The sequence below is a fragment of the Ciona intestinalis genome, chromosome 3 (genome assembly GCF_000224145.3).
Source record: "Ciona intestinalis chromosome 3, KH, whole genome shotgun sequence".
NCBI classification, from domain to species: Eukaryota; Metazoa; Chordata; class Ascidiacea; order Phlebobranchia; family Cionidae; genus Ciona; species Ciona intestinalis.
In genome coordinates, this window is record NC_020168.2 from 481,162 (window position 1) to 501,589 (window position 20,428).

The 20,428-nt window shown below is 35.5% G+C and overlaps 3 protein-coding genes across 3 annotated transcripts; 1 reads left to right on the forward strand and 2 right to left on the reverse strand.

Moving 5' to 3' along the window:
- LOC100179276 (pre-mRNA-processing factor 39-like) lies at positions 1-2,797 on the forward strand. The gene has a single exon (XM_002123324.3). It carries the CDS (start codon positions 84-86, stop codon positions 2,328-2,330), a length of 2,247 nt encoding a protein of 748 aa, XP_002123360.1. The 5' UTR covers positions 1-83; the 3' UTR covers positions 2,331-2,797.
- A 26-nt stretch (positions 2,798-2,823) lies between these two features.
- LOC108949339 lies at positions 2,824-7,385 on the reverse strand. The gene is made up of 6 exons (XM_018811345.2): positions 6,274-7,385; positions 5,838-5,988; positions 4,309-4,478; positions 3,892-4,046; positions 3,516-3,603; positions 2,824-3,293 (listed from the first exon to the last, which is right to left on the reverse strand). The coding sequence occupies exons 1-6, from the start codon at positions 6,463-6,465 to the stop codon at positions 2,898-2,900; spliced, it is 1,152 nt and encodes a 383-aa protein (XP_018666890.1). The 5' UTR covers positions 6,466-7,385; the 3' UTR covers positions 2,824-2,897.
- A 109-nt stretch (positions 7,386-7,494) lies between these two features.
- On the reverse strand, positions 7,495-19,460 carry LOC100176088 (sorting nexin-14-like). Its single transcript, XM_002122230.5, has 28 exons — positions 19,170-19,460; positions 18,930-18,998; positions 18,539-18,593; positions 18,223-18,296; positions 17,948-18,026; positions 17,572-17,615; positions 17,172-17,259; positions 16,880-16,964; positions 16,338-16,485; positions 15,831-15,906; positions 15,532-15,576; positions 14,945-15,025; positions 14,384-14,498; positions 13,809-13,964; positions 13,465-13,589; positions 12,987-13,045; positions 12,653-12,726; positions 12,396-12,442; positions 11,803-12,010; positions 11,326-11,507; positions 10,826-11,055; positions 10,510-10,558; positions 10,065-10,185; positions 9,413-9,506; positions 8,897-8,998; positions 8,412-8,476; positions 8,163-8,254; positions 7,495-8,085 (listed from the first exon to the last, which is right to left on the reverse strand). The coding sequence occupies exons 1-28, from the start codon at positions 19,235-19,237 to the stop codon at positions 8,005-8,007; spliced, it is 2,712 nt and encodes a 903-aa protein (XP_002122266.2). The 5' UTR covers positions 19,238-19,460; the 3' UTR covers positions 7,495-8,004.
- Between the last annotated feature and the right edge of the window lie 968 nt (positions 19,461-20,428).

Here is a 20,428-nt window from a genome sequence, read left to right on the forward strand (position 1 = left end):
ATGAAGACGCAGTGAAAGAATCTAAAAGTTAAACTGCTGACGAAGAATCTATAAGTGAAGATGCAGCGGAAGAAAATCCAGAAATGGAAGTTGACAGCGCGGCGGATGAAGGAGCAAATTATGTCACGCTGGATACTGTGTCGAACCATGATGGGGATTCTGATGATGGGAAAGATGATGAAAAAATAGTGGAGGAGGAAACGAGGAGCAAATCTCCAGAGCCAATATCTGATGTTGAGGATGATCCGGAGGTTGGAGATCCTCCTTGTTTTGATGATGATAGCATCCCTATTGTTCCCGAGGAAGAAGTTAAAGTGAAAGTCAAAGAGTCGGAAGAATATCTTCGGTATTGGAAAATGGTAGTGGACAGTCCACATGATTTCACAGCCTGGACTTACCTGTTGCAGTTGGTTGAGCAAGATCGTAAGATGGCGCTTGCTCGAAGGGCTTACAACAACTTCTTTAAGCGGTATCCACTCTGCTATGGTTACTGGAAAAAGTTTTCTGAAATTGAAAGAAAGAAGGGGAATTTGATAAAAGCACAAGTGATTTTGGAAAGAGGTGTTCGTGCCATTCCACTAAGTATTGATCTGTGGGTACATGTGATTGATTTCTATATTAAACATTATAAAGGTCCTGATGCTGGGAGCAAAAAGGTTCGGATAGTGTTTGAACGAGCAATGAAAGCTGCTGGGGAGGAGTTTCGATCGGAGAAACTTTGGAACAAATACATAAAATGGGAAATTGACAACAAAAATTGGATAAATGTCATGAAACTTTATGATAGAGCCATGTCCACACAAACACAACACTATTCAATATTTTTCAACGACCTGAAGGAGTTTGTGAACACGCACGCACCTCAGGATCTTCTTATGCCGGAAGCATTTGAAAAACTTCTTTCTGAGGTTCGAGTGACACCTCCACTTCCAACATTAGAGAAACGGGAGCAGAACAAACAAAAAGAGAAAGCAAAGAAAAATCCGGATGCGATTGATATCGATAGTGAAAGTGATGAAGATGAGGGAGCGACTGTGGATGATGTGGACATGGAGGAAGCTCCTCCAGGTGTGGAGGAACACGAAAAACCTCCGAATGAGGAGGAGCAGAAACACATGCGTCAGTTGATCATTAAAGAGAAAAAGAAAATATTTGAGGCAACCGAGAGAATTGTCACCAAAATCTGGGCTTTTGAGGAAGGGGTCAAACGGCCGTACTTCCATGTTAAACAGCTGGAACGGGCTCAGTTGAAAAATTGGAGAGAGTATTTAGATATGGAGATTAACAATGGGAATCACCATAGAATTGTGCTGCTGTTTGAACGCTGCCTTATTGCCTGTGCGTTGTATGAGGATTTTTGGCTCAAATATGCAAAGTATATGTCTAATCATGATGTGGTGAAGGCAGGCAAGATATATGAGCGTGCTTGTACGATTCATTTACCCAAGAAACCCACAATTCATATGCAGTGGGCAGCTCATGAAGAGTTGCAGGGCAACACCTCCACTGCAATTGAAATCCTGGAAAACCTGAACAAGGTCTTGCCGGGGATGGCCATGATTAAAATGCGCCGAGTTGCCCTTCAGCGCAGAGCAGGTAACATACAAGCAGCTGAAGATATACTTATAAGCTATGTTACTGTTGCAGAAAAGGACAAAGAGATTTTGTTTTACACTCGCAAACTAGCATGGTTCCTTTTTAAAATATCCAACAAGAAAGACGAAGCTCGGAAGTTACTAAAAGATTTGATTCCCAAGTTCAAGGAAGAGATTAACCTTTACAATGATTTAGTTGAAATGGAGTTCCAACATGCAAGCACGAGTTCCAACGACCAGGATGAGCTACTTGCTTTAGAAGCATTTGACTTAGCTATTGCGAACGAAAAATTTTCCGAGGACCAAAAATTCTCTTTTTCTCAAAGAAAACTAGAATTTCTAGAAGATTACGGGTGTGACGTGAAACGGTTGCAAAAAACTTACGAGGAACACCAGAAATTGGTTCGTAGTCAAAAAAAGCGGCACCAATCAGAAGCAGGAGATGCTTCTAACCCAGCTGCTAAAAAAGCGAAAACTGATACACCGATTACTGTTGTAGCTTCCACGCCCAACCAACTATCGAACGGTTCTCGATATTCAGCAACATCAAGCACTGCACCTGTAAGTTATGTTACAACACCAACACAGTCAACTACTGCAGCTTATTCAGCCACCGACCCTAGTCTGTATTATCAACAGAATTATTGGAACTATCAGCAAAAAGCGAGCGAAAACCCGCAGTATAACTACAGCCAGTGGAGCCAGTACTACCAACAACAGCAAGGACACCAGTGAACCTGAACATATGTTCTGTAAATAAGACACTAAATGCTGGTAATCGTTACCAAAAAAACTCTTTAGAATAGCTGTGTCATGTTTTTGCTTTTTATAATTGAAATTCCAATTTCCAATGGACTCACTTGGCTCTTTTAAGTGTACTGCCACAGCTGGGTGTTTGTGTATCTTTTTTATTACAGCTTTAACTAGTTGTGAATGGAATAAAAATGCTTCTGACATCTTCCGATAAATGCAAATACTGTTATGTTATGTAAATGCGAATAAATCTTTTTGTCAAATTCCAATGGCTGTACACCTGTACAGAACATTATTGTCACATCGCCAAATTTTGTTTCACAATGTCATTTCTTTGCTTAAACATAATTATAAAATAAAAAAATACTGCGTAGTCATTTCATCGAAGTGCTATGCCTGTGATTTAAATTGTATCAACAGGTTTGAAAATAAACCAATAAGTGAACTTACTTTTCCTACTCTTCAGAAGTTAAGCTTATAGGTAAAGGGTCTTTATTTGCTAGCAGTGTTTACAATGCGTTACTGGGTAACGTTTAAACGCATCTTCTGTTAAAACCCAATCGAGTAATGCTTGCAAAAGCTGAGATTATATACAAAGGCCTGAGGTTTTCGTCTAGACATAGACAATGCAATCTTACGAGCCGGGGAAATCATTTGGTTTCTCACCAAAACGCTTTGCGGAAATTGTACCTTGTCGTATTTACTAAGCGCCAGTGACCACATTTTGCTTTCTTTCGGCGACGATTCTTCCATGCTGAGGTCGCGAACATGTTCACCGTGTTTGTCAAAAATAGCCACCGTATTTGTCAGATCGTTTACAACAAAGGCGTTGTCGTCTTCATCCATACATATTCCTTGAGGAAGCAAACTGCCTTTCCTACAGCGGTTGTTTACTCCGGCAACATCATAGCGACGTTCGTATCTTCCGTTCCTCGAGTCGAATACCTGAAAGTCGCAAACAACGTGTGTAAAATACCCTGTACCGCGGAAAGCAATTGTTGTTTTCTATATTTCTGTTGTATATTACCACAGTGTACTGAAATAGCGAAATGGACATTTGTATTCTATAGTACTGGGGGGTAAAATGGGATACCGTTAGAACACAGCATCCCATATTTCGTTATCGTGAAAACATGTCCAATCTTGTCCCACCCTACTATACGTTACCTTTACACATTGTGATGTACGATCAGATATATGAACGTTTAATTCTGAATCGGCGGCAATGAACCAAGGTAGACGAATATCTTTGTCTCTAAAATAATAAACGAAATATGACAGTTTTGACTAACATAAAAGTTGTAGGCCTATTTCATGTATTTATATTACCGAATCACCAACAAAAAGTATCACCACCCCCGTTGGTATAAACAGAATACTAGTGCTATATTATATTACAATTGCCGTTGCCACGCTTGAGCATACGTTACAAACGTGGTAACTTAATTGTAAGCGGGCACGAGTTAAACAGAACACCCGTGCAATAACGACTATTACTGTCCCTCCACACGAAGATAAATAAGTTTCTTTCATTTATTCCCACCTGACTAAAATTCGTTGAAGCTGTTTAAGAGGGTTAACTTCTAGAACTTTTGGTCGCGACCCGAACTGTGAAGTAATTCTGCCGTTCCTTGGGTCCCATATCGTCACCAATCTATCTTCGTATTCGGTCATACAAGTTGTGGCAAGTAATCCGTTCTGAAACCAATGCCATTTTTTACAACTAAGTTTGACACTTCTGTTTTATCGTTAGGTTTTCGTTTTATCTATAAAGGGGTTATAACGATTGTTGTCATTTTACTGTTAAGCCTACTAACCGTCTTTTCGCCTATGTATGCTACTTTGACGAACGAAACGTTGTCATTCATGTATTATACAGTGTAAATGTAATTATTCATTTAAATTTTTCATTCAATTCATTTTTTAGACATGTATTTTATGAAATTGTTATCACGCTTACTTTGAGCGAAGCAACATGACAGCAGTTATGGACGGTAGCATGCGTTAAATAAGACACGATACGCCCATCCACCGTCCACACTGAAACGCCATCACCTGTGCAGATTGCAACATGTTCGTCGCTGTTTCCAATGCTTGTTACGCCGTAAAGTGTGATGTCTTTGCCTCGATCTATGAAAAAAATATTTACGTTGACGTAGGGGAGACCGGGGATGGTTCGGACGTTTTTTTGAAAATTGCTAATATTTTTTTTATATGCGTCACATGAATTTAAATGTTAGTTTGTTGTAAAGGGCAATCCTTTGCCGAAAAAGGGTAGAAGAGTGGCTTGCCAAAGCAAACTATAGAAATGCATGAAATAGGTCAAATTCTAAGGCTCTCAAGTGTCCGATGTTGCCCCGGTACTGGGATAACATCGGACATGACCGGGGTCACCTCGGACAGTATACGTTTTTTGGTTTTATTCAACACCGCTGGTAAAAAAGTCTAACGAAATAATAACGAATCATCTAATATACAATGTCGACTAGGCTAAGCTGGTACTTTGACGCTTATTAAAGCAGGAAATGTTGATGAGAAATTGTAATGTTTAATAACCCATGTCTGTACGTATCCATCTTAAATAATTGAAAAAAAAACATTTTTTTTTATTTGGTCGCTTTAAGCATACTCTTCTGTCGTTTTTCGTTTAAACGTTCTTACTGTCCGACGTTTCCCCAGACACGTGGCGACATAAAAAAAAGGCAAAAACATAGCCGCCTCTTTCCCCCTGCTTAAAATCTACGTTTGCTTATTGAAGTGTTGCTTCTAAGACTTCCACCGCAAAAGAATTACTTTGGGCTCTCAGCGACCGAACTATACCCTTACAACCAAAAACTTTAAAAGTTGATATTTTTGTTAAACCTTCTTTTTTTGTTTTAACTAATCGGTTGAACTACGCATGCCCCCAAACAGTATGTTGATTTGAAACGGAAACATTAAGATTTGTTAAAAATTATATCACAATACTCTATTATGACGTCATGTACAAGGTCCAAACTATCCCCGCGTCCGAAGTATCCGCGGTCTCCCCCAATCATATATCACTTTAGTATACTATGGTACAATACTGTGGGGTAAGATGGATCTCGTTTGCACATATTATCCCTTGCTTCCCTTTCCTTTAGTATTTTAACAACTACGCTCTTTTAGAATCGTAAGAATACGGTTATACCTCTGTAATTATCCTTTTTTTGTTTACTACCAAATAGGACGATAAATTAGATAAAAACATGGACCATTTTACATTGTTTACAAAAAGCTATATATATAGTAGGGTGGGGGAAGACGGGACATCTTTAGCACCTAATATTCAAATATCCTAATCGTGTTTTAAACAAATTGCAACGATCTGTGCAGTTAGTCGTGAGGTTACGGTTTTATAATTCTTTGAATGTTTTTTGTTTACTTTTAAATGGGACGAGAAAATGGAAGAATAAGGTGTCCCATCTTTTCCTATACCCCACTATATTCATCAAAAAATTAAAACACCTTGAGGTGGAAAAGTTATTTTAACTTCTCCCTTTTGCCCAAACACAGTAACCCTTCCGTTTGGATGATTGACAGTTGCGAATTCTGATGCAACAACGAAATCTGACTGCGGCAAAAACGTTAAGTCGGCGATGCTTTGAAACTGAAAGCCCTGCGGTGGTGTATAGGTTTATAGGTAACAGAATGATAATGATTAAATGATTGTAAAAGGCAACGACAGTCGTTATAACAGGAGTGTTCTGTTTCATACACTTCGTGTCCGCTTACATGGAGTGACAACTTGTGTCATTTTAATGGTGATTTTTTTGTAATTTGTCGTTTTTTTGTGTTGATGACAAGTAAGACAACTCACAAGTGACCACTGGGTTGGAGCATTTGCGGTTAAACGCTTTGCCCAAGGACACATACGACTAAACTCCATCGTTCGTCGCTTTACCTCATAATCATCGCTCATTATTTCCAACAACGTCGTTTGTTTCTTTATTTTCTGTCGTATACTCCTATCCACAACTTTCTGTTTACATCCCAGGCAGCATTTCAAAGCTGGATGAACGTTCCTGTATTTAAGTTCCGTTCTCTTGTTGGCTGACACCATAACATTCCATGCACAACTGTGGAGGTCGCTCATTTCGTGTCACAACCTTATAATATACTCAAGCTTTTAAATAAATTCTATACATATGGTAGGATGGGGGAAGATGGGAACTTTTAGCACATAATATCCAAATATCCCGATCGTTTTTTAAACAAGTAACAACGACCTATGGGGGTCGTGAGGATACGGTTTTATAATTCTTTAAATGGTCTTCGTTTACTACCAAATATGACGACAACATAGAGTGAAAAGGTGTCCCATCTTTCCCCACCCTGTTATACAATTATTCCTTGAACAGGCTAAAACTTGAGTAGATTCAAAGTATTTATATATTCTCGATTACTGGTAATGTCTGCAACACATACAAATATTCCCCTCAAACTTAAACAGGCTCAAGGTACAATCGTTCAACAAACGTTCATTGGTAAAGAAAGCTAAGAATCGATTCAATATTCGATTACATTGTGTCTATGGCGATACAGGTTGTTTGGTGTATGGAACTCGATACTGGGTAATAACCAAACAATAGTGTGACGCCGAGACTGAGGTACGATGGCTTAAATAATGGAAATAGGAACGTTAATAGCTGGTATCATACATTGTTTAGGGTGTTTTTTTGCGTTTTTTTATCCAATACGTTATTCTATTATATATATGTTTTTATCAATGAGCGTGTTTAACAACGGTTGTTTTACCGTTACTACCCGAACTTTTGCCTTTCAAACTCTCCCGTTATTCTTGGTTATCGTGACCGAAGGGACGAAATAAAATTCCTTCTTGTGATAGTAATAAAAAAAATCAACCCACAAAAATTCCTATAAAAAGTCCTAAGCCAGCAAGAGGTATATGAAACATCCGTATTATATTGACTGTCGTTCCGGTCACGTTCGGATCAGGGTTACATTCATATGACTGGAGCAGTTATTTTAGGCGAGGTGAACACCTATATATTCCACCCACTAAAATATATAAATGAGAACCGCATACACTTTACCTTACTCCGAAAGGTTCCAACTTTTTGTGTTGATAAACAAACGGACGCCAATTGTCAATTGACCAATCATCTTATTAACTTCACAAATATATATTAACTTTGTAAACGGCACAAGACAAGACATTGCACTAGATGGATTAGAACAGAAAACGAAGGATTGCACTTTACGTAATAAGGTGCAAGTACTCTACAATACACACACGTAATGGTGAACTAAATTCAAAACAACATTAACATTTAACGGCGAACTGCACTTAAGACAGATTACAGTAATACTAATGAATCAGGAAAATTGTGATCGTATAGGAGTAGGTAAGGATAAACCATGCTGTGAGCAGGTATTCAGATTAAAAACATTGTACGGACATTTTTAAGATGTCATATTTGTAAATTACTAAACTGAACAGATTGTGTGCTGGTGGTAATACAGATTAAAAAAGTGGGCGATACAGATCATAATGGTGAACAAGATATGACAAAATTTGCATTTTTATGACAGAAAACTGTCCTTGATCTCGACAAAACAATTTGTGTGTCCTTGCATTGATGTGCCAAAGCACCAAGATGTTAAATTGAATCTATTTTGTTGAAACCTTGGTATCAGTATTAAGCTCAGGGAAAAGTTCAAGAAGAAAGCAATCCAACAGCAAATAACCAAGCTGTAATGGAAGAGTTTAGAACACTGCAAGGATTATTAAACACAATTTTAAAACTGTGATATTGAAAAACACATTACCTGCTTGTTTAGTTTTGGATGTTGTAATACTTGAAACAATCGCCTACACCCAGCTTCATGCTTCTCTTTGCCAATAACACGGATAAAGTTCGCTGATATAAGAGCAATTCATATTAAGATTCAATGCAACATATTTAAAAAATAATATTTAATAAAATAATTTTTCAAAAATTAATATTTATTCTAATATTTGTCAAAAATATAAAAATCGAAATTTGTTTGACTGAGAATTGTTTCCATAACTGGTACCTGGTATAAAGTTTTTCCAAGCTTCAAAAGTTGATTTCTCCCTTTCCAACTTCTCTTTTGCAGTTCTTTAATTCAAATCATAATAATATATAGCAATAGGCTTTCTAATATATTCTAAAAGGGTATGTCCTGTAGAAGGCTTAGTAATTAGGCTAGACTGGCCCAAACACCAAGACTGCTTATGTATGCTTGAAAGAAACATACTCAACATTAGATCAGTGTTATTCTTCTGTCATTCAGTGCAATAATCTAACGACAATATAACCTTAAACAAGCTAGAATTGGCCACTACCCCAAACTGCCTAAGTAAGCTAGAAATAAACATACTCAACATGCAACTAGTGTACTTTAATTTGACCAAAGCTTATGTAAACTTGTTGTTTACACTTTGTCTAAGTCTATATACTACATATGTCACCTATGGTCAAATCCTAGTACACTAGTTGCATATGGTGTATATAGGCATATACAGCATTCCCACTTACCTTGGTTTGTCTTTATTATAAAACAATAGATCCCTAAACAGATGGATGAGAGATACAACATGGTGTTCCTGTTTATAACATGATATCTTATCATGGAGATATCTGGGGGGAGATAATGTAGTAATAGTATTGTAAACTGCATACATATAACATTATTATTATAGCCAAGATCAAATTATTGGAATATTGAATATAAGGAAATCAACAGCAAAACAACAGTCACTAAAACACAGTATGGATAAAAAAAAAAGATGTTGGAAAAGCGCCAGATAAAGCATGGCTGTTGAACACATCATATGGTGAACTCACAAGAGTTAATTGATACAATGTAACTGTAGATATCTGTTACAAAAGTAATTGACATGCAGTTTTATTGACTGTATAATTAACATAGTTTGAAGTAACTATTTTGGATTCTACGGTATAAAAACCTGAATTTTATTCCAAGAGTTCATCTGCCACTTGGCAATATTTCATTAAATCAATTATTACATATATTGATATAACTGAACTTACTTGTGAACAAAAGGTTCAAGGGTATTCTTCACCACCAGTTTAAGGCCAGCCATTACATGATGTATCCAGGTGTCAGCTTTGAACACTCTCGTGGCTGAAACAAATGTGAATTAGAAAACTGAATAAAAGCGGCAAACCAAAGTGTCAATCAAATATTTTGTAAACTACGTCCATAACAGCATTGATCAATATTGAAATTATTCATCTGTTATTAAAGAGCATAAAGCTTGATTAAAAACATCTGACAATTTGAGATTTTATGAACATATAAACGACTATGTTCAGAACATCTTTAACTTTAACATAAAATTATTCTTTATTTATCTCTTCGAATATGATAGTGAAGATCAAATTATTAATACAACGAAGAGAAGGGATTTAATGGCAGAACAACAGTCATTAAAACACGCCATGAATAAAAACCATAGTAAAGACCTAAAAAGCATGGAAGTTAAACCAAATACAGTCTATGTGGGGTTTGAACCAATAACAATTATGTAATTAGTAAATTTACTAAAACATGTATTTAAAAATATTATATGTGAACGCAGGGTTATAAATTACTATATGCATGTTTACAAGTTTCTACAAGGAATTTAAATAAATGTAGGCTTACTAATATATATATATATATATATATATGTATGCTTACTAATGAAAATGAGGTAGTCACATATTCCTGTAAGGAAGGAATCAACTTGCGTCACTTTGTTCATTCCTGATGATTGGAAACCAAAACACCAATCACTGTCAGGATACATCTCACTGTGCAGCTGAATAATAGGTAACACGCATGTAACTTATTTATTGTCATGTAATATAACCTGGTTGTTCTGTTTAATACACCTCATGCCCACTTACGAGTTACCACGTATGTAACATATTATCCTCGCATGACGGGTAACAAAAATTGTAATAACACAGGCGTTCTGTTTCATACATTTCGTGCCCGCTTACCAAATACCATGTATGTAACTTTGTGGGCAATTGTTTTTTCTGTTTGGCTTATAATTTTGTAACCATGAAACTTATTTATCCTTGCAGGGCAGGGCAACAGTCGTTATATAACAAGAGTTGCAACAAACTTCCACACTCACCTTCTGATCCATTTGAATTTCTGGGTTGTCTGTGATTGGTTCATATTTTCTGGGAAAGAGAAAACAAATAAATTTGTATGTTGATTACAAAAAACTTGTATTATATTCACAACACGATGCAGCAATTGATCAAATACATACGCAGTTGTTGCCAGGTATTATTATTAGCTCTGCTGGCAATTCAGTATTTTGCTAAAAATTGAAAGTTAAAACGTTGGCTTCAAAATACAAAACTGCCAGAAGAGCTTTATCAACTTTAAATGGTAACAGCAAAAAATCTTTAAAATAGTATCAGTGTGTTTGTAAATCTACTCACCCCGGTTTTGGTTTGCTTGGCTCACATGATTGGATGAGTGACTGAAGGAAAAGTTCAAGATGTTGGCCTTTCTCCTTGAGAAGTTTGTTTGGAACTCTTCGGAATATTCGTCCAAGTTTAACATCCGGGAGCAACTTGCTGTAGAAGCGAGACACGGCTCCTGCTCGCTCCGGGAGGAGGAAGTCATAGAGGAGCTCACTGTGTTGGAGACCGGGTTTTCCTATCAACAACTGGGACAAATACGTCGGTAAATTAATATGAAATGTAAAATAGGATGACTTTTTTTTCGTTTTAGGACTTTTTCGTTTAATTTAGTTTTGTTTAGATAAAACCCATTTATGCAAAAAATGATGCCAAATGTTTGAGTTTAAAACAAAAATTAAACAAAAAACTATATCTACATAAAGATAACAAGAAACTATATGTTTGCCGGACACAAACCAAACTATACATAAATATACCAAAAAACTATATTTCTGTCCAAAAATGCAGAAATTAACCTTCAAGAATCGTTCAAAGTCAGCTTTCTTCGAATCGAGAAACTCCGGTGATCTTCTCATGAACTTCTTGGGAGGAAGTGATGCAGGAGCGAGGGATCCGTGAAATTCCGTGAGTTTGTTCTCGAGTACGTAGAACTCGTTGTATCTTCGAAGGACTTGCCACTGGATTGGCATGTCATCGTCTGGTGTATGGATAAGTATAATTTATTTATTTTCACGTGGCATCGGCAGTTATTTTTATATGAGTGTTCTGTTTAATACATCTTCTTGCCACTTACTAGTTACCATGTGTGTAACTTTGTGGGTGTTTTTGCTTTTTTAATGTACGACTGACAATTTAGACAACCACTGGGTTGGAAGTATTGCTATCAAGTGCCCAAGGACACATACACCCACCAAGGTAGCATCTTCCAAACTTAAACATGTATCCTCTATAATACAGGCAACCCTATTGTAAAGTGTTGTCAAACTACAAACCTTCATGGATATCAACTCGTTTCACTTCCACACAGAACGCATACATCTTCTCGTTCGTTGAAGCGGAACTACCCCGGGAAATCTCGTCATCACGCCTGAGTACATCCACTCGAGGAATAACGATCCTCCAAGTGGAGAGATCGCGAGAGACGAGAAAGTCGTCGCTCATCTCGTCATCAAGTGTGGATGAGCGCTCATCCATGTCAAGCTGGAAGGTTAAACAAATATTTTTATTAAATTTTTTTTTAATTTCACCTACAAAGTTACCTACGAGATAACTTGCGAGCATGGGGTATATGAAACAGAACACAAGCGTAACTGCAGTTGTCCGTATAAATTACAATCATTTATTTATTTCGCCCAGCTGGATGCCATGGCGTTTAGCATGCCTGCTTTTAGCCCAAAAAGGTTAAGGAGTTCAATACTCAATACTGCTACCATTGTGGGCGCATGTTTTCTTGGACAAGATATTTAATTGCAGTCATACAATCTACTTTACAATTGACAGCCATATATAAAAAATATATATATATAATATATAAAAAAATAAGAATCATCCACAAAGTTACATATGTGGTAAATCCTATGCTTACCAAACCATTATTGTTGTCTGTATCATTTTCTTCAGAACTTCCATTGCCTGGAACGAAAAGCAAAGTTAATATTCCACTCCAATGCATATATAAGCGGCTTGGGTGTTGGAAAAATGGGTCAAATCTGGCTCAAGACCCAGGTCATTAAAGGATTTTACCCATGTTGAATATAAATTAAACTAAGCCCACAATAATCTATTTTTCTATTTTTGTTAAAAATGAAATATGTTTAATTAATATTAAACAGCTTTTCAAACCTTGTTTAAAAACATCTTGGGCTTGTTGGTTCTTATTCGATGCTGTTGTGTCATACATACGACCAGATCCTTGTCTAAATGAACGATAATAAACAAACCATGGGTTGGGAAACTTTTTTGATAATAAAGCCCTGTTTTGGGTGGAAACCGTTTTGACTTCCGTAGCCAAAAAAACCACATATATATAATTGTATTTTCACAAGATATATAATATAAGTAAATATCCCAAAAAACTATTTTATTCACAAAAATATCTAAATAAACAGGTTCAAGCTCGCTCACAAACCATAGTTTCTCTACCTTTAAACTACAACATGGTATAAATGTTACATACCTTGATCTGTGGCGACGTTTTTTCAAAGGGACACGTTTTCCACAAACCATTTCATAATACTGTGATGGAATAATGGAAAGATTATTACTGTGCAAAATATAATGTTTGTAAAATTATTGAACCACCAATTTAACTGAGGAACATATGTACTACAAATGCAAAGTTAGTGGCAATTTCTATAAATATAAGTACCACGCTTTTTAAAAGGCAGGGGAATCCAGGATATTTAAATAAAATGCTACACAAATGCAACTTTGATCGTAATGTTTGCTGATTAATGCAGTGCAGAAAATTCCAGTACAGCTAGCTAACCCTGTCACCCAAGGTTTGGCGCCTATGGTCATTAAACCCTAATCTTTACATCCTATATGTTAACATATGTTTATATGCAGGACCTTCAGTTTCCGAACATACATTCGTGGCATTTGATAAATAAATACAACAGTGACATTGAATATTTAATAAAATATGTACTTACTATATCACTTTGATAGAACAGAGGACAATAGAGATGTTCAAGGAGATTATAAACATGATCATAGGCACGAAAGAGCGGAGTACTGGTACGTAGTTTGTTCATTTTATTCCAACGTCCCTCAGTAACTAGTATGACAAAAGTTTTATTAAAAATATTAATATTTCTTATTTGACAAGTTTATAATGCTAAATAAGTAGAAAAAACATGTAAGGTTACTCTATTTTTAAAGCAACCTATTATGCAGCTATAAATGTAATAACACAGGTAGTTTGGACATTTTTAAGTAACATACTCTAGTGCATTTTTACATTATATATTCACATTGAAAAAGAAAATGTACTCACTGTCGCGCAGTTCATTTATAATGTCTGGTTCAAAATGAATAAAGGTTACAGATTCTGGATTACAATAAGCTGTGTATATTTCATTGGCTTCCTTATGGAGTTTGATTTGTTGTTCTTCGGTTTGCTCGGTCGCTAAACAACGCCGGTTGAAATCGTCTGCAAGTTATAACAAGCTTATGTTTATACACTGTGACATCAATTTTGACCAAGTTTTATTAATTTCTGACATTAATTTCATTAGTTTTTAACTCTTTAACGTGCTAATCAATTTTACTAGTCATTTATTTATTTTTAGTCAAATTCAATTTTTGTATCTGTTGCAGTTACTCGTATATCTATAAAGACAATAAAATAAACTGTTTTAACAATTATACAAGCAGTGTAAACATAAATACAGCTCGATTAAGAAGTATTTGACTGAAATTGGGAAATAAAACCATTTCACCAAATTGTAAATATAAAGCGGGTGTTCTGTTTTATACATGCTTAGGAGTATACAGAGTTAGAACGAATGTAACTTGGCGTGTAATTAGAAAACAATGTCAAACATTCCACCATAATGTATGTTAACCCACCAACAGTGAGACAAAACTGCAAGTAATGAACGGCACCGAGTGTTTTAAGGAAGGTCATGAACTGATACAACATTTCCTGGGTCGTCATGATCTTTGGAAGGTCTATTTGAAGTAACTGGAAAAGGTATTCATAAAAATAAGTACACGGTACTAGGTATAAATTACAGGTTTGAAGGTGGACTATTAAACCACACAGGTCTGATTTTAATTTTTCACTTTTTTACAATTTTGTTTTACAAACTTACTAATATTGATATTATGATCACTCTTAAAATATTTTGTATTTTTTTCCGTAATTTCAATTGTTGACTGTTTTTTAACAAAACGGTGAAGATTTTAGGATTTTAAGACCTATTGCTGTCTTGTATATGATGGAGATAAAACTATTAAAAGAAATTCATGTTATGACTCTACAGCAAAAATAGTCTGGACAATATAATTAAAAGTATGAAAATATGACTAAAAATGTCAATCAGTTTACCAGGCATGTCATGCATTTTTTATAACTGGTGAGAGATTAGAGTTTATCAAAAAAATTGAATTTTTAAGACATACACATACCGATAAGTTGTTGTTATCTTTTGATGCAAATTCAGCGAGAAATAGAGCGGGTGGGGCAGGTGGGCAATCTGCTTCTTTGGGCTTGTGGGAACAAAGAAGGAGGTTAGAGAAAATAAACCTTGGAACAAAAAATCAAGGGCACCTAACATTAGTAGGGAATGTCCTAGAATAGGCCTAGTATGCGGCGAATGCTTGTCCAAGAATAGGTTATAACACCATTACCCCAAGTGAATATTCTGTTCTGGGTACATATAGTAACAGGTAAATTGGTGATATTACACCAATTAAAGGTGATAAGCTAACAGCATGGAAATATTGCCTAAAAATACCCTGGTTTCCACAAGATAGGCCTGTGGCTCAGTTGCTGCCTCTAACCTAGAGGATAGGGGTTTGTGGGTCACAGCTTATGGCCATTGTGGGTGTATGTGTCTTTGGGTGAGATTGTTAAGACCAAAATGTTACTTTGGAAACCGGCCATTTGGAAACCGGATATTTTACCGCTTAACGGGCAATAACATGGGATATATAGATCATTCGAATTGTAGAAAAAAATAGATTCCTACAAACAATGAATGTGCATTACTTACTGGTGTTTCATCAAAAAATATCAAAAGTAGATTGTTGACTTTGTCCTGAAAAGAAATGACTAAAATTAGCGCCGTTGCAAGTAAGTGAAACCGCTTCTAGTCCTTAGCTTTTCAGTTTAGGATTTGATGTAGCTACTGACTACTGTTGTGGGTATGTGTGTATGGCTTTTAGATTAAATCAAAAGGTGGAAGAAGAACACGTTTATTATAATGAGTGCCGTTGTTCCGCCATGCGAGGGTAAATAAGTTTCATTCAATTTTATTTATAAAATACAATTAAAAAAGTTATATAGACTCACAGGATGAGTGATCGTGTCCAACCCGTATAAGATCACATTCGATGCTAAAACTTCTCGGATCAAAGAACGAAAAACTCTGAAAATTAAAATTCCTATCATTTTACAAAACTTAAATTCATGGTTTGTTTAAATTGATTTTGTATATAATGATTTTACAAAGTATAGGTGTAAAAATTTCAATATGATCATTTACATAATAAACATTAATTTCAGTATAACAACTTTTCAATATAATCTGTTTTTATACATTCACATTCATTTTTCTTATTTTTATAGTTTTTTATACACCCTGCCACATTTTTCTTGAATTTTAACAGGTTCATTCATTTTGACACATAACCATATTAAAGAGGGTGAACCTGGGGTGGCAGGGTAGGAAGACCAATCCTAGAATTTTCTGCACTGCATTAATCAGCGAACATTACAACCAAATAGGTGAAATTTGTTCGCTAGATTTTGTGTTTAACTGATTTTAATTTTGTTTTATAAATGTTTGCGGCCAAGTACCTGCTTTTGATAAGTGAGGGAGGGAACAGGTGGGGGAATACATGGTCACACAATGCACGCAAATAATTCAACTCTGATCTTCTGCTTTGTAAAGCTCTATGTAGCTTGATGCCATAATATGTGAGGATCTCATCTTCGTTGTTACAACCTGTAGACAGATGTTGCTGAATTATATCTGTTTGTCTATTGGTGCCATGGTACAGTGATTAGAATGCCTATAGATTAGTGGATACGGGTTCAAGGCTAACACTGCTACCACTATAGGCGTATATGTGCTCTTGGGGAATTGCCCCAGCCTAGTGATTCCTAATTTTCAGCCATAATAAAATTATCGACCATAGTTACATATATGGTATACTATAACACATAAGCCGGGTGTATTAAACAGAACAACAAGTTATAATAACTGTCGTTAGTTGTTACCCAGCTATGCAAGGATAACTAAGTAACATACTCATTAATATTATTTAACTTTAATTAAATATAAGATGTGTGCACCAAAGCCCAAATGTAATTAATAATTTAAAGGATTTTCCACTTGCCTGCATCTTGTGCAGATAAACACACGTTAAGGTGAATGATGGAAAGTCTCAACAACTTCTTAATAATCACATCTGACAAGTCAACCTAACAAATCAATAAGAATAAATCTTAAGGAGATATTTAAATAAAACGCAAAGAATTCAATTATATGGTGAATCAATCAGAAATTAAATGACTCACTATTAGTATTACTGTCTGTATCTAATATGAATTGATATTTAACCTAAAACCAAAAAGTGTTAAATTTGTATGAAAAGCATATACAACATACATAGTCAACTACAAATGTACCTGGTTTATTCTTCGATATAAAACACACAAAGCGTGTCTCATTGCAACTTTGAGCTCGTGTATGAAACATTCATCCTCGCTCAGATCTCTGAGCACAAACATAATGTTAATTTTAATCTAACACCATTTACAATACAGCAGTAACATAACAACTAAGGAGTTTTCTGTTACTTCTGCTACCAGGCATAATGTAAATAATCATTTAGCGGCCTATCTGGTAAAAAAGACAAAGTGTTTTTCCACCATTTTGACTGCAATTCGGCAAGACATTATCAAAGAAAACTTTTTTTACATCAGATAAGCTGCTAAAAGAATGACACAGAAATTGTGTCTTAAGTTTCATTTAACCAAATTATTTTTACTAGACAAAATGATTTGTAAGTAAGAAAATAATATTCACCTGTACCATTTCCAAACATATTGCTCAAGCAGAAGCTCCAAAAACTACAAATGTATAAATATATATCATTGATGTAATGATGTTCAGAATTAGGAACTTTATGTTTTCAGTAGCCTACTCAAGTCAAGTTTTAAGCAATCACGTAAGTATGAACCTAAACAGTATCAATATAGCATTCAGTAATATTTGTTAACTTGAAAATGCACATGATTTGTTCCTAGATGCATATTGATTAATCAACAAAACAAATCTGTATTAAAGTAAGCAAGTTCATTTTAAAATTTGGCTTGAACATGTCCATAACAAAATAACTGTCCTGCACGCGCACTTATCGTTATGCACTTCCATATTCTGCAGACTGAGATAAGCCCCTTACCTCAGAGACAGCTTTATCCACTTTTTCTGTCACCTCTATTCCCAACCAAGGTTGCAAAGACGTGAACTCTTCTTCTGGTCTATTGGGAGAGAAAACAAAATATTAACAATAACAACATTAAGTTCAACGAAATACATAATCGACAAAAAAAGCAGTGAAATATATTTTGTGAGATATCTCAGATATTTATTTTACCAAAATGACATCATCAGTCTCTTATTGAATTAGGATCTTGGTTCAATATACAACAATTCTATTTTATATTATTTATTTACTTTTCCCTGGTGCAGTTTTCCTTGCCACATATTGAACATTGCTTTGGTTTAACTTTAACAGGTTTAGCATGGACCTGTGTGTGAAAATATTGTTCAAATTATATTTTTAATATATTGACTATACACAGAGATGTATAACTTGATGGTAATGAAATACATAGGAAATTTCGTTGGATAGATTTTTTCAAATTAAGTTAGATATTAGTATATGAACAGATACACAAGTAACATAACATTCTACTAATAATTGTTAAATGCAAAACCATGTATATATAGAGAGATTTAGTGTTTCAAAATTAATAAGCTACATCTTTACCACCAAGTCCTTTTTCATCACTGACAGCAGCAAGTTGGGAATTTCATACCCTGGTCTGTAGAGTGGAAATGGGATGATATGGTTGTAAAAGATGTGGATACAGTTGTTTAAGTGGGAGAAACATGGGGGACAAACTTTCCAAAATACAGGGGAGGCATGGACATTTAGACACACTATACTGTGATAAAACCAATTTATTGGTTTTAATGTTTATTGAATAATGCAGAAATTTTCAGGGCCTGTCTACCCTGCCACCCCTGGTTTGATGCCTATAAAGGTAAAGAATTTTCTGTTGTGTTATAAAATAAACAATATGGTAGGGTTGTGGTTAGGGATAGTTTGGGGAGATTCTACATTAGCACCACTTAAACTACTATTTTACGGTCATTACCTCAAAATCATGGCAGAAACACCAATTCCTGCGAAAAACATCCAAAACAGCAACATGAACTGGAATACACTGAAACAAGAAAATAAGTTAGGAAAGCATATAGTTTAGGTATACAGCTTCAATTAAATATGGTAACTAGTGGGTATAGGGGTTAGTGAATAAGAAGAGGGGAGATTCTTCACTGGTATCAAACTTGCAGTAAGGCTCATATGAAAGTAGCATTTATAAATGTTAACCCACCTCATAGTACATAACAGTGCAACTATGCATGCTCCAGATATGTAAACCGCTGTCTTAAATTTCGCCATGACGCGTTTCCAGCGCTACCACTTGGTATTTCTTAACTAACTTATTTTTGCTTTGATTTTAATCCATTCAATTATTTACACCCGTTTTCTGTATAGCATTTTTATCAAGTTACTGTCGGACGGCGTCGGTAAACTGGTTTTGATCAAATGATTTGATTTTGTATGTCAGTCGCGAAAATCATAGAAAACACAAGCATATTATCATACTCTGATATTATCAAAATATCAAATGCAGTTTACATCCGACAATCGGGCCCCTTTAAATACCGCAGTACACCAGTGCCTCCAGCAGTACACCAGTGCCTCCAGTGCCTCCAGTGCCTCCAGTGCCTCCAGTGCCTCGTTTACGTTGTTTTGAACTAAACGAAATAATAAATGTTTATGACATCATAACACATATTAAAACTGTACAAGAGATACATGCAACCACCTCACCGTCAATGACGCACGTGTTTTTACATTTTACTGTTTTTGAAGCTCCATGTGACCACTGAGCAACGATGTCTGCACGTCAACTTTTTAATAAAACTATTCCGGCAATGATACGATTTCATTCCAACGTTTCGACGTCCTATTAAGGTCGCCTGCATTAGGGTAAATGGATTTGGCATGATGAAGACGACGTCGAAACGTTGGAATAAAATCGTATCATTGCCAGAATAGTTTTATTAAAAAGTTGACGTGCAGACATCGTTGCTCAGTGGTCACATGCAGAGCCATAGAAATACCGAGTAGTCCAACCCATTGTTACGTAAAACACAAATTGAACGGCAATTTGGGTCCAAAATTAAACCGTGGGTATAGGAAAAATGCATGTTTTTCGCTAAATTACAGAAGAACTTGGGCTTAAAAACAAATTTGAAGATTAAAAAGTGTAAAAAACATGTGTTATTTGTTTTCTGTATCGTAAAAAGTTAAAAATAGAACTAGAAGCGGTTGATTTGTGACATTTTAGTCATTTAATGTGGTTAAATTTATATATTTTTTCGAAAAAATGTTTAGTAATGTAAAAAGAAGCTGTTTCACGCCTTCCCACAAAAGTAAAACACAAGCAAAACCTAACAAGTTAGTTTAAACCGATTGCCAAAGTCACCACTTTTGTTCTATTTTGGACACACAAAGACGGCAGTTGGACTACTCGGTGTTTATACGACTCTGGTCACATGGAGCTTCAAAAACAGTAAAATGTAA

Coding starts and splice junctions, on each gene's coding strand:
- LOC108949339 (XM_018811345.2), bottom strand. CDS start 6,465: ATGAGCGACCTCCACAGTTGTGCATGGAATGTTATGGTGTCAGCCAAC. Junction 5,989..6,273: donor TAATGAGCGATGATTATGAG/GTAAAGCGACGA, acceptor ACACCACCGCAG/GGCTTTCAGTTTCAAAGCAT. Junction 4,047..4,308: donor GTCATGTTGCTTCGCTCAAA/GTAAGCGTGATA, acceptor CATTGGTTTCAG/AACGGATTACTTGCCACAAC.
- LOC100176088 (XM_002122230.5), bottom strand. CDS start 19,237: ATGGCGAAATTTAAGACAGCGGTTTACATATCTGGAGCATGCATAGTT. Junction 10,186..10,509: donor AAATTCAAATGGATCAGAAG/GTGAGTGTGGAA, acceptor CCTATTATTCAG/CTGCACAGTGAGATGTATCC. Junction 8,086..8,162: donor ATCCAAAACTAAACAAGCAG/GTAATGTGTTTT, acceptor CTTCCATTACAG/CTTGGTTATTTGCTGTTGGA.
- LOC100179276 (XM_002123324.3), top strand. CDS start 84: ATGGAAGTTGACAGCGCGGCGGATGAAGGAGCAAATTATGTCACGCTG.